This window comes from Tiliqua scincoides, chromosome 1 (assembly GCF_035046505.1).
Source record: "Tiliqua scincoides isolate rTilSci1 chromosome 1, rTilSci1.hap2, whole genome shotgun sequence".
Classification (NCBI taxonomy): Eukaryota; Metazoa; Chordata; class Lepidosauria; order Squamata; family Scincidae; genus Tiliqua; species Tiliqua scincoides.
The window spans coordinates 82,168,245-82,183,175 of record NC_089821.1 but is presented as its reverse complement, the minus strand read 5'-3'; the positions used below and the strand labels follow the sequence as shown (position 1 = coordinate 82,183,175).

Genomic DNA, 14,931 nt, shown 5'->3' with positions numbered 1-14,931 from the left:
TTTTTAAAATGACAAAATGGTGCCCCATTATTAAAATCAATTGCATGGAAGACACCATGTTTCCATACCATAGACTCCATACACCAGGGGTGTCAAACATAAGGCCCATGGACCTGATGCGGCTCCTGGAATTATCTATGTGACAACAAAGTGCTTATTTCTGGCCATCATCTGCCTAATAATGTGACTTCCGGCCCTCAGCAGGCATCATGAATGCTAACTTTGGCCCTCTATGAAACAAGTTTGACACCCCGCCATACACTATGGAGGCAGTTATGTTTCTGACAGGTTCTGGCATTAGTTTTGATTGAAAACAGGTAGAAGTGATGTCAGCATCATGGTGGCTGTCTTTTCTAGCTCCATGCACGCTTGGAGAAATCCTAGCATGGCTAACACCCTGGATCCTAAAAAAAGAAAACACACTGGAGGCTTTAAAAAAAAAAGCTTTCAAGCGCTTCTAGCAGTAGAAGCCAAAAATAGAACACAGCCTGGGAGTGTACACATGTATGTACTCATATGAACACACACAAGAACTGTGGTGATAGGAACAATGGAGAAAGGGCACTATGCACACAAAGAGAGCACTTTGCATAAAAATACCCACTTCACTCATAACATGCATGACAAGACTTGCACTGCCTAATCCTATGCCTTGCCATGCTAAAGCATGCAGCCATGTCATGGAGGTACATGCTGCATACTATGGCGGACAATCAGGATGCCTGCAAGAGGTCAGGGACAATATTTTTTCCTTACCCAGTGGTGTAACAAGTGGGGTACAAGACCAACAGGGATACTGTGTGAGGCCCAGCTAAGACAGAGGCAGCAGCAGCACCAGCCATGGTTACCACTATGCTCAACATCTTATGTTCAGCGGCTTCATGATCTGGCCAGCGCGATTTGCTTGCTCTCAACGAACGCCTCTGGGGGGAAAGGGCATGGTGGCCAGACTGAGAGGCAGACACCGCAACCTCCTTTCCCTTTGGGCTCAGCGTTGCTGCTTCTCAGACTCATCTTCAGCAAGCACAAAGGTGGACAACACTGCTGCTCTTTCCTCTGCATAGGCCCCTTGGTGGCCTATAGGTCTCTTCAGACCATAAGTCTAAAAAGAGCCAGGGGACAGGGGAAGCCAAAAAATGTGGAATAAGATCCAGAGTGCATGACTGCTGCCATATCATCCCTCACGCCACTGCTGAAAATGCAGCCCATGTGATAATTGGTTTCTCCCAGCACTGCTTCTGCTGAGGTGCTGGGAGGGAGAGATGGAGAGATGGAGGGAGAGATGGAAGGAGGGCTCCAAAGGCATCACTTCCTGATTAATGACATCAACCCTGGCCCTCAGCAGGCACCATGAATGCTATTTGGCCTACTGAAAGAAATGTGTTTGACACCCTGGCTTAGGATATGACAGATATCCTAAGTATCCCTATGTACAGCACTGACATCAACACAACTTCATCAATTATAGTGCTGGATAATTTGCTGCTGAGCCTGGAGACCACGTGACTTCCTCTGAAGCTGCGTGTTCCATTGACTTTGCAACATTCTACCCACCCCTCACCACCATTGGCTGGCTTGAAAAACTCCACGCATGTCTCTTTCAGTGGGTGTAACTAACCCAGCACGCTATCATCAAGGCGTGCCAGTCTTCGTAGGTTTTCAGCTACACTTGTGGTTCTCAATTAGTAGATGCCTCCATGGCCAAAGTGTGAGAAATGCATAAGAATTCGCGTTGAAGCTAGGATGAAACAGGACTAGAGGTTCACTTTAGTTGCAGTGCTTTGAAAGAAAGAAAAAAAAGCATGCATCTATCAAGAGAAATAGAAAAGAAACAGCAGTTGTGTTTCTTTTCCCTGGTGGCATTTGCACTTATTTTTTGCACTGGTCAGGAACCTGAGCTCTTCAGTGCTTCCTAACAAGGAGTAATTCAGAGTCCCATTTTTAGAGCTCCATTATGGCAGAAACACCATGCAATGTTCAAAAAAGTTGATGTGGTCCTGTTGACGGAATCCCTGTGGCCCTACCTATGATGGCTTTTAACTCTACAAAGCAGAGCAGCACATGTTCAAGAAAAGGAGCCCTGGCATGCATGCATGCTTCCTTAGGGCGTGGCTTGCAGGATCAGATCAAGCTCCACGCCATGCATGCAACGCTATTTGCAAGAAGCCCAACCAGCATCCTGCTCTAGACACCAGTATACTGTTACCCTGCTAGCTTCTGCCCACTGTAGCAGGAATACCATGCACAAAACAGGTACAGGACATCCAGTTTTTAAAGCACTACAAAGAATACCTAGTGGTTACTGTCGTTTTCAGACAAATGTCTGTGACTAGAGTGACCAGATACAAAGGGACACAGAATCCCTATAAACCATTGCATAGAAGAGGGATTTTGGGCAGGTGCAGTTTTTTAACCCATTTTTTGCCCAGCCGACAGGTGTACACATTTGGTTCCTGTGTGCAACGTTGGGCAGAGATTTAAACCTTCCATGCACTTGCCTAAATTCCTTCTTCTATGCAATGGTTAAAGGTATAGGTACTCTGTTCCCCTACCTATGCATTTCCATTATGCCCCTTGCCTCTCCCACGCAAAAGCCGCCCCTGTGGGAAACCGGAAGTGATGCTTGTAAGGTAGGTTTTCCTTACCTCTATGGCATCATGCCCTGCTCGCCTTGTTTGTCAATCCATTCGAATCTTGGATTGTCCAATCTCCGCCTCTCGCTGCTGATTGGTCTGCATGAGCTGGGCTGATACAAGAAAGAGTGGCAGTGGTCCGGTGATTGCAGTCCATTCTTCCAGCAGTGTTTGCGGTGAGCTGTCATCATGACCCAGGTAAGCACTAAGAGAGGTGTGTGTTCTATGAGGCTAGTGGGGTCTTCCCTCTAGGCATCAGGGAAGAGCTCACCTTTTTTGCATGGGGAGTTAATTGGGGAAGGGATTGCGCACGTGTTTCATAGCAAGTTTTCATGTCCTTTCCTCTCCTGGGAGAGCCTCTGGGCTTGGCTCTTCTGCTTTCTGTAGTATGCAAGCCTCATCCTGGAGCTAGGGGATAGGGTGCAAGATGTTTTCAGTTGCATTTATTTCTCCTGCCATGTGCAAAAGGTCTGTACTTCCTCATTGTAGTAGTGCTTCACTGTAGCAGAGTAGCTCCCTTGCATCAGGGTGCATACCACTGCTGAGTTTACGGAAGGCTTTCTCATGGCCAGAGTAGAAGCCAAATTTTGTTTGACAGAAGTGGGTCACATTCTGGATCGCTTAGCAACTTGGCAGAAGTGTTAAATATGGAGTCTCTTGCTTCCACTGCTGGTTTCTACTGCAATTCTAGATTCTGCTAAATACCATGAGTCCTTTTGTATTCCTGGTAATGAGAAATAAAAGCTAGGCTTTTGGGACACAGAAAGTCTCTGTATAACAGGCTTGGGCTGTAGTCCCTGTGCATCAAAATATCTTGGCAGTGATTGTGTAGAACAGGGGTGGCCAATTCACAGTGTGCCATGTGCCACTTTTTTATGTAGAGACTCTTGAATGTGCCACTTGAGCTTGCTTTTAGCTATTAGGATAGCAAAATAGTCTCCAAGTTCAAGGGTGGTGAGTCTCCAAGTGCCCAGAGGTACAGAGCAAGAAATATGGGAGTGCTGCTGCCTATTTAGGGCTTTCCAAAGATACATGGCTGACTGCTGATGAGGCTAGAAAGGTGGCCTGCATGGATCTTTCTAGTTCAGCCCTACAGGGCTTGTTCCAAAGTCCATATAAGGTGTGTTCATTGCCCTTCTGCATGGACACCTTGTCTCAAAGACTCTTAACTGAGATCTCATTGTGTGTGATTCCTCAAAGATGGTATCTCTGCAAGGCTGGGCCACATGGGCTTTGTTGATCTAATCGGCCATCTCTGCGCTGCCCCACTCAGCCCCTGCCCCCTTCCACAGCTTGACCTTTGCAGGTAAGCTAGTGACCTCCCAGTTAGTGGAATGCAGCTCTCTAGCATCTGCCCTATTGACTTTCTCTCCAGTCCATTAGTCTTGTCCCGACTTTCTCCCCATTTTTCAAGCAGAGTAGATGTGGCTGCTCTGAATGCCCACTGCAGCATTAGAAACTTGGGGACATGCTGTGTAAGGAGTAGCAAAGAAATCAAGCAAACCATAAACTGCTGTGGTACACCCTTGTTTAAATGTTTTTTCAAATATGTGGCAGCTTTGTGTGTGCCATTCAAAGTGTCTGTGTAACACTAGTGGCACCTGTGCTGCAGATTGGCTACCCCTGGTTTAGAACTATGTAGGTCTTGTAGCCTAAAACTGCTACCTTGGTATATATATGTTCAGACGTTACTGAGTTTCCCTGCCTTACTTTCTGTATTGTAAAGCCATATTCGTCTGGGTGTCTGGTCCTTTATGCTACACACTTACTGTGATTAACATTAATGTTGGAGAAACCGTAGAGCATGGATGTGGGAAGCTCTTTTTTGCCCCAACATGCACAAGCAATTTGCATGCCTGTTTAGTTATACAGAATCACACAGCTTCCCAATGGAAGTGACTCCTACTTCTTATAGGAATTGTGCAACATGTGAGGCAACCCTGATAGCAGAGCTGAAAGTTCTGTCTGCTGCCAAGTATTAGTAAGGGAACTGATTTCACAACACTTTTACTCATAGACTGACAATGGAGCTTCTGATCCATCTTTGGTGTCTCTCCAATGATAACCCTAATTACCTGTGAAGTAATGCTGGTTTGGCTAATTACAGCTGCAATTCCCTGCATGCTTGCTTGGGGATAAGTCAACTCCATAAGAGTTAATGCATGGGAGTGTGCTATACATTAGGACGAATGAGAGTTAAGAGTGTACCATGTGTGAGAGATCTGAAGGGTTTAAATCTGTTACTGGAAATGGTAGGAAGTACACTGGGAAGTATTAAATCCTGTGATGCCCTTATTGATGTAGGCTGAATTTGAGAAAGCTGCTGAAGAGGTGAAGAAGCTGAAGTCTCAACCAACAGATCAAGAAATGCTGGACCTCTACAGCCATTACAAACAGGCCACAGTTGGAGATACAAATACAGGTATGATCTGAACCTCCGTTAAGTGGTGTTGCTGGGCCTGAATGTAGGACACCACCTACACAATCTTTCTCTCTTGGCAAAGAATGTTAAGGGGTGTGCAATGTGTTGTCTCTGCCAAACCCGCCTCCAAGGATATTACTCCCTGCATGAACTAGTTCATGTCTGTGCATGCTAAAGTGTGAAACAGTTAACTGCATGCTAACTGGATTGTGTGTATTAGTTTTGCCACAATTGGACATGTGGGTAACACTTCTGTAGCAGCAGCTCTTTAAGATGTACAGAATGCATTAAGAGCCACCAGCCAGCATAAAGAAAACACCTAATGTGCTAACTAGATTTGGTTACAAATGTTACCAAACAGGCATCTTAAAAATGCCTCTAGTAACATCTTGTACTAGTGGAGGCCTAGTTAGGAGAATGTAGTATGATCCTTTGCTTTCATGATCTGAGAAGCAGTGTTCCCAAGCTGGTAGTTCTGCTGTCAATACTTCAGAATCTTGGTGACTTGGACAACTTGTAGAAGAAAGCAAGGGCCAGTGACATGATTGCCTTGGGTGGCATGGGTCACTCACAAGAACACAAATCTGCCTGTTTACCTGACCATGTTGCTAACTCCTCTCGCCTCCTGATTTTAGAAATGGGCTATGTCAGAATGCCAGATGCAAGGGAGGGCACTGGGATGCAATCTCTTATCTGGTGTGCTCCCTGAGGCATTTGGTGAGCTGCTGTGAGATACAGGAAGCTGGGCTAGATGGGCCTATCACCTGATCTAGCAGGGCTGTTCTGTTCTCCCTACTCTAGGTGGACATCTACTTGCATTGGGTGTATTCCCCCCCCCCCAGAGCAGCAGTTAATCCACTTTTCAGAAGTGGAGTGTTGGGGAGTTGCTCTAACTACAGGTGTCGCCTTGCTATTCCTCTTCATTAGGAAGTGAGCTTCTACTGGGACAGCAACTCAAGGAGAGAGGGGAAGGAAGAAGGAAATGGGGCTCAGATAGCATTTGACTTACCGTAGGTGTTCCAAGATGTTGGGTTGCTCTAAAAAAATCTATCTGAGACTTGCAAGCTGAAAAAAACTAGGCCCTTCTCTAAATCATGGTGATTCATGCTTCTGTTACAGACTTGCTGCTGGTGCCTGCAAGCATAGCAACTAAAACTCTTGAAAACAGTTCCATTTTTTTAATGAAGCTTCTTCTACTTGTTTGAGTTCCTGCCCTGGCAAGAATGGGTCTTTAACAGAGCTTGCTTTTCAGATTATTATACAACAACTAAATAAGACTGACAGCCCAATCCTTTCCAGTTTATGACAGCAGGTCAGCATCCCAGTCATGACGTGAGTGTGCCATTGCTGGGCAAAGTGATGGTGTCCAGTAGCATCAGATCTGCACAGCTGCCAAACTGAGCCATTAGGGCACCTATCCAGAGGTAAGGGAACTTTACAGATGTTCCCTTACCTTGAGGAGGCCTCCTGATGCCCCCTTGCTATTGGATGCAGCAGCAGCATGTGTTTCCATGGTGCAGCTGGGGATAGGACTGGGGCATGAGTCTGCCACTTTTAAAATGTCACTGTATTACATCAAGTATCTAACCCTTGCAGTGTTTTGAAAGTGTATTCTAAAAGTATCGGAGCTGCTTTCAGTTGCTAGAGCTGAGATAGCATCCTGCAAAATGTAGACTTGTGCTCCATTTCATTCAGCCTAGACTTGATCATTATGCTTAGGAAGAATGTTCATCTTTCTTAAGGAGAAAATGATCTATTTGATACAGTAGAGGATGGAAAATTCTTATCAGCTAAACATTAAGGTTGCCTCTCTTATAAATTAAACTTTTAATTTAAGTTGTTAACTTGCATAGTACTACTTGAGGGAGATTGTGTTGAAAGTATCAGTCTATTGTGTGTTCAAGAATGCCTTGCTATTGTAATGATATAATCCTATTCATTACTGCAAGTTGTAAAGGCACATTTTTGAATAGTTTTGCATCAGTTGCAATAAAAAAATGTTTCTTAGCATGTCTGTTTTGTCAGCTATGGAACTCTTGGAAAGCTATGGAAGCTATGGAGAGCTACTCCCCAACTTGCAATTCCCTGCTTACAACTGGGTTGGGTAGCAGAATTTGACAAAGAGGCAACATCTGCAACTTGCTTCAACCTGCATTGAAGGAAGCACGAAGTATTGCCATGTTGAATTGATTTAAATGATTTGCACTATTCCTTAAACATAATTTGCAGGAAGTCAAGGAATGGCTTAAATAAAGCCAGTGTTATGAGCACCTGTATGGTGCCATGGCAACCACAAAATAATTCAACAAGAGTTTTCTGAAGGACAACATACATGCTGCATCCTGTTGCCTGGAATGTTTAGCAAGAATAAAGATAGCAGTAAGCTTTTCTTATCTGCATACAGAAGAGAGAATAATGTGAATGTAAATCTTGTCATAATCATTAAAATGCATAGATTCCTTAACAGTCTGAAATGGGTGCCAGCTAGTACCCTGATCAACTAACCTTAGTGGTTTGGCCTGTCAGATGGCCTTGACTTGACAGTAGTTCTTGGAAGCAACGATCCTTCTACCTAAAGTTTGGATATGCAAGTCTCATAGCACAGTTTAGCACTTGTAAAATAGCAGCAGAGCTGAAGAGCAAGTATAATGCTCTGGCACCAAGTAACATGACCAGAAGATTATTATCAGTGGCCCCCTTTGAGTAATTAGAAACAATGCTGCAACTGTTGGGCAGACAGGGGGAGGAGGAGGAGGTGCCAGTTTAAGGGCTTCTGGACTTCAGCTAGTATACTGTTGGTGTTTTTAGTGGAGGGCAAGGAACAGGAGCTTGGCTTTCCCTGCACAAATGGAGCTGCCAAGTAGAACTAAAGGTCATCGGTTGCTCTTTAGAGCCTGGCATGCAGCTTATTCTTCAATGGCCCCTTTGCATGCGTGGGAAGAAAATGTGGTGTTGTGTGTAACTTATATTGAAATGTGTTTTGCAAAACTTGAGCAAGATGTTGCTCTTGCAGCTTTCTCTATGCCATTCCTTTGCAATGCAGATCAAAGGGAATGTTTCAACATCCTGGGACCTTCCCATATATCTCCTTTTTAAAAAAAAAAAAAAAAAGCAGAAAAGTAAATACTGCCACATGTACCCCGCTATAGTTGGACCAAGAACACTGCAAAAAAAGACAAGAGTTGAGCAAGTTGCCAAGGGGCTGGACTGATTTCTAGAATAGCCACTATGCTGTGCAAAGGTAAAATGGTTATGTGAGAACCAGGCAGGAAGTTTCTAGCTCATGTCTTACCTTGGGCCAATATCCCTACTCTGAAGAAGCTTGAGCATTTTAACTGCCATGACTTCTAATACAGACTTTCTCAAACTGTGGGTCAAGACCTGATTTTTGGTGGGGTGCAGAACTGACAAGGAAAATGTATTGAGCTTTATGGGAAGTGAAACTGAGCAGGATGTGTGTAGTTACTCATGAAAAGGCAAATGTGCCTTGTTCCACTTCAAAGGGCTTACTGAGGGGGATGCAACACCACCAGAATGGTTCAATTCTGATGAACACAGGCTCCAACAACTCTTGAAATTTCCTGTACCCTGAGCTGACAAGGAATGTATTGGGCCATGTGGAAAGTGAAACAGAGCTGCACATGTTTACTTATGAGTAGGTGGGCATGTCTTGGTTCTTTGAAGGCTGGGCAAAGCAGTGTACAAGGCCACCAGAAGGTGGGTCCCAATAGTGTCATTTTAAACACTGGGTCCTAGTGCTAAAATGTTTGGCAAACACTGCTGTAATGAATTTGTGTGTGTGGCTCTTAAAACTGTTTAAAGCACTATGTAAATACAGAATATTACCATGGCACATGTGAGAAGTCTGATTCATTCTTCAAAGTGGAACATAAAGGCAGTGGCATCTTCACAAGAAAACCAGAATAGCATCTGCTCATATATGTCCACTATAGAGTGACTATTTGCTAGTCACTGAATGCACAGACTAGAATGGCAAACTAGAATTGTGCAATGTGCCTGCCCTTGATGCTGGTTTAGGAAACTTCAGAATGTCATGAAATCGATACTGTTGAGTGTGTGCAACAAATAGCAATTGCTTGCCACTGAGCATATAACGCCAGGGCTTGCTTCTGAAGTTGTGGGCACATATTAAAAGTAAATGTCTTCGCTTCTGCACAGAGGCAGAAACCCATGGTATTCAAGATTGCTTTTTTGTAACAGTATTGCAGCACAAGATAGTCTTGTTTTTGCATGAGCAAAAGTGTAGTTTTGCATGAGCAAAAGTGTAGAAACTTCGTAGTGTCAAGGTTAAAATGGAGATGATTGCAATCAATGGTTGTACCTGCCTAGAAAAAAGGATAGGGGAACACAGCATTGAAAGCAATGGTTCTAGGCTGCCTGAGCCAAATCACAAGGAAGAAACCCTATGGAAGTTCAAAGTATTTGCACAAATAGTTTAGTAGTCATTTACAAGATTGCCCTGTAGAGCAGGGGTGTCAAACTTGTTTCATACCAAGGACCGAACAGCATTCATGGTGCATGCTGAGGGCCGGAAGTGATGTCATTAGGCAGGAAATGATGTCATTAAACAGGTCATAACCAAAAATAAGCACTTATTCTCATGTCCTCAGGAACTCATTAACTGCAAATGACAGAAGAGAGACTACACAAATCTTGATTATATTTTAAGATATGGGAGAGCCCAGTTTTCATGTGGACTGTCCTTATAGCAGTAACACCCCAGCACTGCTCAGCAGCTGAGAGCCTGAGGGCCAGATAAAAAGCTTCTGCAGGCTGCATCTGACCCCCCCCCCATGGGCCTTAGGTTTGAAACCCCTGGGGGTGTAGAGGGACACTCCATGTTTCTGGACCTAACGTAACCTGAAAGCCAACTTGTGATCTCTAAATGAGGTCAAGTGTTGAGAAATTACAATGAGAGCTTGCCAGACATCATGATGTAATATGAGTAACAGAGCATGCTAATTGGCCAACATGGAATGTGCAATCATTGCAAGAAGCATCTAATCAGTAGCAATTTGAGTTTGGTGGCTTTTCCAGGAAACATCTATTATCAATCAGCATTTATCTCTTCTTGCAAATACTAATGTGTGTTACAGAGATGGGTTTTTTGCCCTTCCCAGGGATGCTCTATAGGAGAGGTGTTGGGGAAATTGGGGAATGGAATGGGTTTGAAATAAGTTGATTCTTCCTATGTGTGCGTGTTTGAAATGATTGATATCGGTTTCTTGTAAGAGCTAATAGCATGTGGATATGAACATCTGGGGATATCTAAGTGTGTGGGTATTTGCAGGACTGTAGCCATGCTAGTCTGGGGAGTATAAAACTGTCTCAAGAAGATGCCGTGACAGAGTTACTGCTGAGAACAGCTAGGGAGTTGAGCATACCAGCCTCATGATCAAGGTATCTGATGGAATAAGGAGCTTCAAGGACAGAAGTCAGGTGCTGACACTAAGATATTGTGGGCACCTGGGGGAAGTGACAGGATGATGGGTGGAGGGTGGCATGATTCAGCAGAATTTGAGGTACTGGATTGGTCTGAACCAAAACAGAATTTTAGCATAAAAGTAAGGTGAACCCAGAGCTGTCTTGACCCAAAAAATGGTTATGCCTGCCCTTGATGCTGGTTTAGGAAACTTCAGAATGCAGTGTTGTAAGTAGCTTAGCTATGTTTTGCTGCTGCCTTTAAGCGTACTTTCAAATATGTTTGTTCTAACTTGCTCACTTCTGATTTCTTTCTTATTGGCAAGCCCTGGGTTCATTTTTGGGGTGGAATGTGGATCCCTGACTACTGATTTTAAAAACTCTTTCGTTATAATTGTGTTTTGTGGTTGGCTAGGTGGGAATTGGGGACCTGCAAGGGACCTGGTGAAACAGGTGAATGAACAGGCTGTGTACATTCCCCTTTCTGTCTCTTCCCCCTTCTCCTGTCTGCAGCAAATGTTAAGCTGCTGGGGAGCAGGCAGGAGGAAGCATCCAGTGTTTTGGCTGGGCAGACACAGCTAGCAAGAGATTGGGTCTAGTGTTCAAGCTGTGGGGTAAAGGGAAGCAACTCTCCCGTAGTCCAGAGACCTCTGTCTTGGAATGCTAATAGTCTGGTTTAGATCAGTCCCTTGAAGCCTCCATGACTGCCCCACTACTGCAGGATGCAGCATGTGCCCTGTTGGCACAGCTGAATCAGCTCTGGAAAGTTGGTTCGGACTGGCTCCTAAGTTGACAATCATAAGATCTTGTCACAGTTGTCAACTTAGGGCCCAGTTCTATCCAACTTTCCCATGCTGATGCAGCTGTGCCAACAGTGTGTTGCATCCTGCAGTGGGTGGGGGGGAGCAGTCATGGAGGCTTCTTCAAGGTAAGGGAACATTGCAGCTGCATTGATGGTAGAATGTTGGATAGGATTGGGTCCTTAAACATTGATAGTATACAGTAGACCAGTGGTTCTCACAAGTTTAGCACTGGAACCCACTTTTAGAATGAGAATCTGTTGGGACCCACCAGAAGTGATGTCATGACCAGATGTGACGTCATCAAGCAGGAACATTAACAATCCTAAACTGCAAACCTACCCACACTTACCCAGGAGTAAGTCCCATTTAATATCATTGTTCAAAGAATATACATAGTAGCTTGTTAAGAATACAGGTCTGTAACATTTCCCCAAATGCAATCACATTCCATGGTAGCATCAAGTCTGGTATATTAAAAATAAAATATTGAAATGAATGGGGGCCTACCTGAAATTGGCTTGCAACCCACCTAGTGGGTTCTGACCCACAGTTTAAGAAACACTGCAGTAGACCATGTAAGTTGCAGAAATATTTAGCGTGCTGCAGGCATTTAGCAAGCAAGTTTAGAAATGTCTGACTTTAGCTTGGATTGAACCTAGGAGATCAGGCACTTCAATAGTCACCAATTGGAATGCAACTTGGTTATAGAACATTAGCATGAACTTGAACTGAAAAAATCAGTTGGTTTTATGATGTGGATTGACTTGAGTGGTTTACCCCTCCCTGTAAGTTAGTATAATTTTGTGTCAATTCTACCCAGGACATTAACTTGTTCATTCAGTGTTGCAGTTGTATGTCTAAGAGGGATATTTACTGTGTTAAATATTTTTCAGAACGACCTGGAATGCTTGACTTCAAAGGCAAAGCCAAGTGGGATGCCTGGAATGCTCTGAAAGGTAAGCCTTGGACAGAGACTGGAGAAATGTGATCACATTGGCCTAACAGTTCTGTTATCTCAACCAAAATTGTCATTAGGCTGCCAACAGGAGAGACTTCCTCAATGTGACCCTGGCAGGCTATAGAAGAAGGTGGGAGCAATTAACCTTAAAAGTAATGTGCTAATTGTGAACTAGATGTAAGGACCCTAGATGACTGAGTAGTGCACCTGAGGCTACTTAAACTTCTGGCATACTTCATGCATGCCTAGACAAATGTAACCAGTTCTGCTGCTCTGAGGTTCTCCACTGAAGATAGAAAACAAATCTAGAACCTTATTTAGTAGTTATGTATGCTGCCAGTGAAATTTTGTCCTTCCCTTACCTACATGAGTCTCAAAATGAATTGTGACCCTCACTACAAAATGCAGTCACAAAAGGCCTTCTCAACCCAAGAGGCAGAAAGTGAGCAATGAGAATAACAAGTCAATAAAACACATTTGATTTGGTTGGCTGTTGTTTCTTGAAAACTTGTCCAACAGTACAATCAATTTGAACCTGGTTTCTACTACAGCTTTCCATGGGGGCTTTCGGTATTAATTGCATAGACTCTTAATTGCATAGTGAGTGAACTCTATCAGCCAGACAGTAGTTGTCACAGGAAAAAATGCAGAACCTATGTAAGTCATATGGGTTGCTAAAGTTCTGCATGAACTTGCTCTTGATGAACTTCCTTAGAACTAACCAAGCAATGGCTACCCATCAAGCCCCTACATTTTTTCACGTTGCTAAATTCTCATAGATTCTAGTAATCCGGAGAATTGAGCTACAAACATGTGTATTGGTCACTATAGTCTATCATTGAACTATCTGTAAAATTTGTTACCTTCTGGCTTGCACTTTCTGCCTGGTAGCTCTCATTTAGTGCCATGATTTCAGAGCTGACTCCATTGGCCATCCATATATTGGAGTATGTCCATCTGTGGACACAGGTGTAGTCAAATGGTACAGCTTTACTCTTAATGCATCTCCATGCTGAAGTTATTCCTAGCATGTTTTTTAGCAAGATACATCTAGAAGTTTCTTACTCCTCATGTGACTGAAAATGCAAGACTCCCATGTTTATAAGTATGGTGGCTGCAGTCTACAGATTGCTTTACTCTCTGCCTTTTGCAGATGCAAAGCATATCTTCAGTGAAGAGTACTTCCAGAAGAGATGGCTGTTGCTCATCCATCAGAATTCTGAACAGATTCTAGCTTCTACTACTTATTTAGCATTGGTGTATAAATGGGGACCATAAAATAGACTTGGGGCTGAATGTAGTGTTATCAGGAGAGGTTGAACTGGCTTGTATTTGTGATATTTTGACACACGGAGGACCTGCTACTTAAGCACATTCTTCAAGAAGTCTTGTTCTCCCGAGACTTGAGTGTAATTTAAATTTGCTATATGGGAAGGGGGTGGGACTAATCTTGGCATGAACCAAACACTTCCATATTCCTTTGTTCGTCTGGTTAACTTTTCAGGGATGTCCAAAGAAGATGCCATGAAACATTATGTAGCAAAAGTAGAAGAACTGAAGGGAAAATATGGAATGCAATGAACTCGACACCTGCGTGCCTTAATGGAAACTTGCCTTGCTAATACTGTGGATAACTAAATTGTTCTACACAGCACTGCAGTGCCAATAACTGATGCCATGTCAGTTAATAGTCTACACAGTTTAGTTTATGTAATACTATTGCATTTGGAAACTGGATTTCTGCATTAATATAATCCTGTTTAACAATATCAGTATGGCTTTGTCTGCTTGTCCCTTTCCAATAAAGAACCTAAAAATGGATGTCCTATCAATGTGGTCTCTGGCTCATATGCCTATATTTCCTATTTGAGATAACAGAATGGCTTCTTGCCCTATGGCAGTGGTTCTCAAACTCGCAGGGGGAGGCAGCGATGCAATCCTCAGGATCGCCTTGCTAAGGGGGCTGCAGGGACTAGAATGTACTCAACAGTCCCTGCAGGAGCTCCTCATGTCTTCAAAAGTGAAAGCACAGGGATCACGCTCCACCTCCACAAAACTGGAAGTGAAGCACAATTGCTGCGCAATTGCTGCTGCACAATTGCAACTTTGAAAGACATGGGGAGCCCTGCAGATGTTTGTGCAGGGCTTCCCACACCCCAGGGAGGCTGCTGGAGGGACTGGTGAGTACATTCCAGTTGTTGCAACCCCCTTAGCAACTTGATCCTGGGGATCAAGTTGCTGCCTCCCACCTGCCCCTTATGGGGGCAAAGGCCAGGGCCCTCAGGCGGGGGGGTCATGACACCCCAGTTTGAAAAGCCCTGCCTTATGGCAAGGATTATAGGAGGGAAGTGAAGCTGAGCAAGGATTTGCTTTGCAATGCAATCCTATCAGAAGCTGATGGCAGTTACCCACTCTTCCAAGTGGGTTTAGGGCTGGGGGCCTACAGTACATGCAAACCAGGTAATAAACTGCACATTACCATAACACAACTTGCAAAGGCAATCATATTCTGATTTGATAGAACAAAGTGAGAAGCTCCTGTAATGTAGGAATTTTTGTATGTTTATTCTGCATCAGATTATGATTCTTTAATAAGCTATAAAATATAGTGGTGGTTCTCACACGTTTAGCACTGGGACCCACTTTTCAGAATGAGAATCTGTCAGGACCCAC

The 14,931-nt window shown here is 43.9% G+C and overlaps 1 protein-coding gene across 1 annotated transcript; it reads left to right on the top strand.

Moving 5' to 3' along the window:
- The first annotated feature begins 2,725 nt into the window (after positions 1 to 2,725).
- DBI (diazepam binding inhibitor, acyl-CoA binding protein) lies at positions 2,726 to 14,079 on the top strand. The gene is made up of 4 exons (XM_066635730.1): positions 2,726 to 2,831; positions 4,938 to 5,055; positions 12,194 to 12,256; positions 13,763 to 14,079. Exons 1-4 carry the CDS (start codon positions 2,823 to 2,825, stop codon positions 13,837 to 13,839), a joined length of 267 nt encoding a protein of 88 aa, XP_066491827.1. The 5' UTR covers positions 2,726 to 2,822; the 3' UTR covers positions 13,840 to 14,079.
- Positions 14,080 to 14,931: the final 852 nt, after the last annotated feature.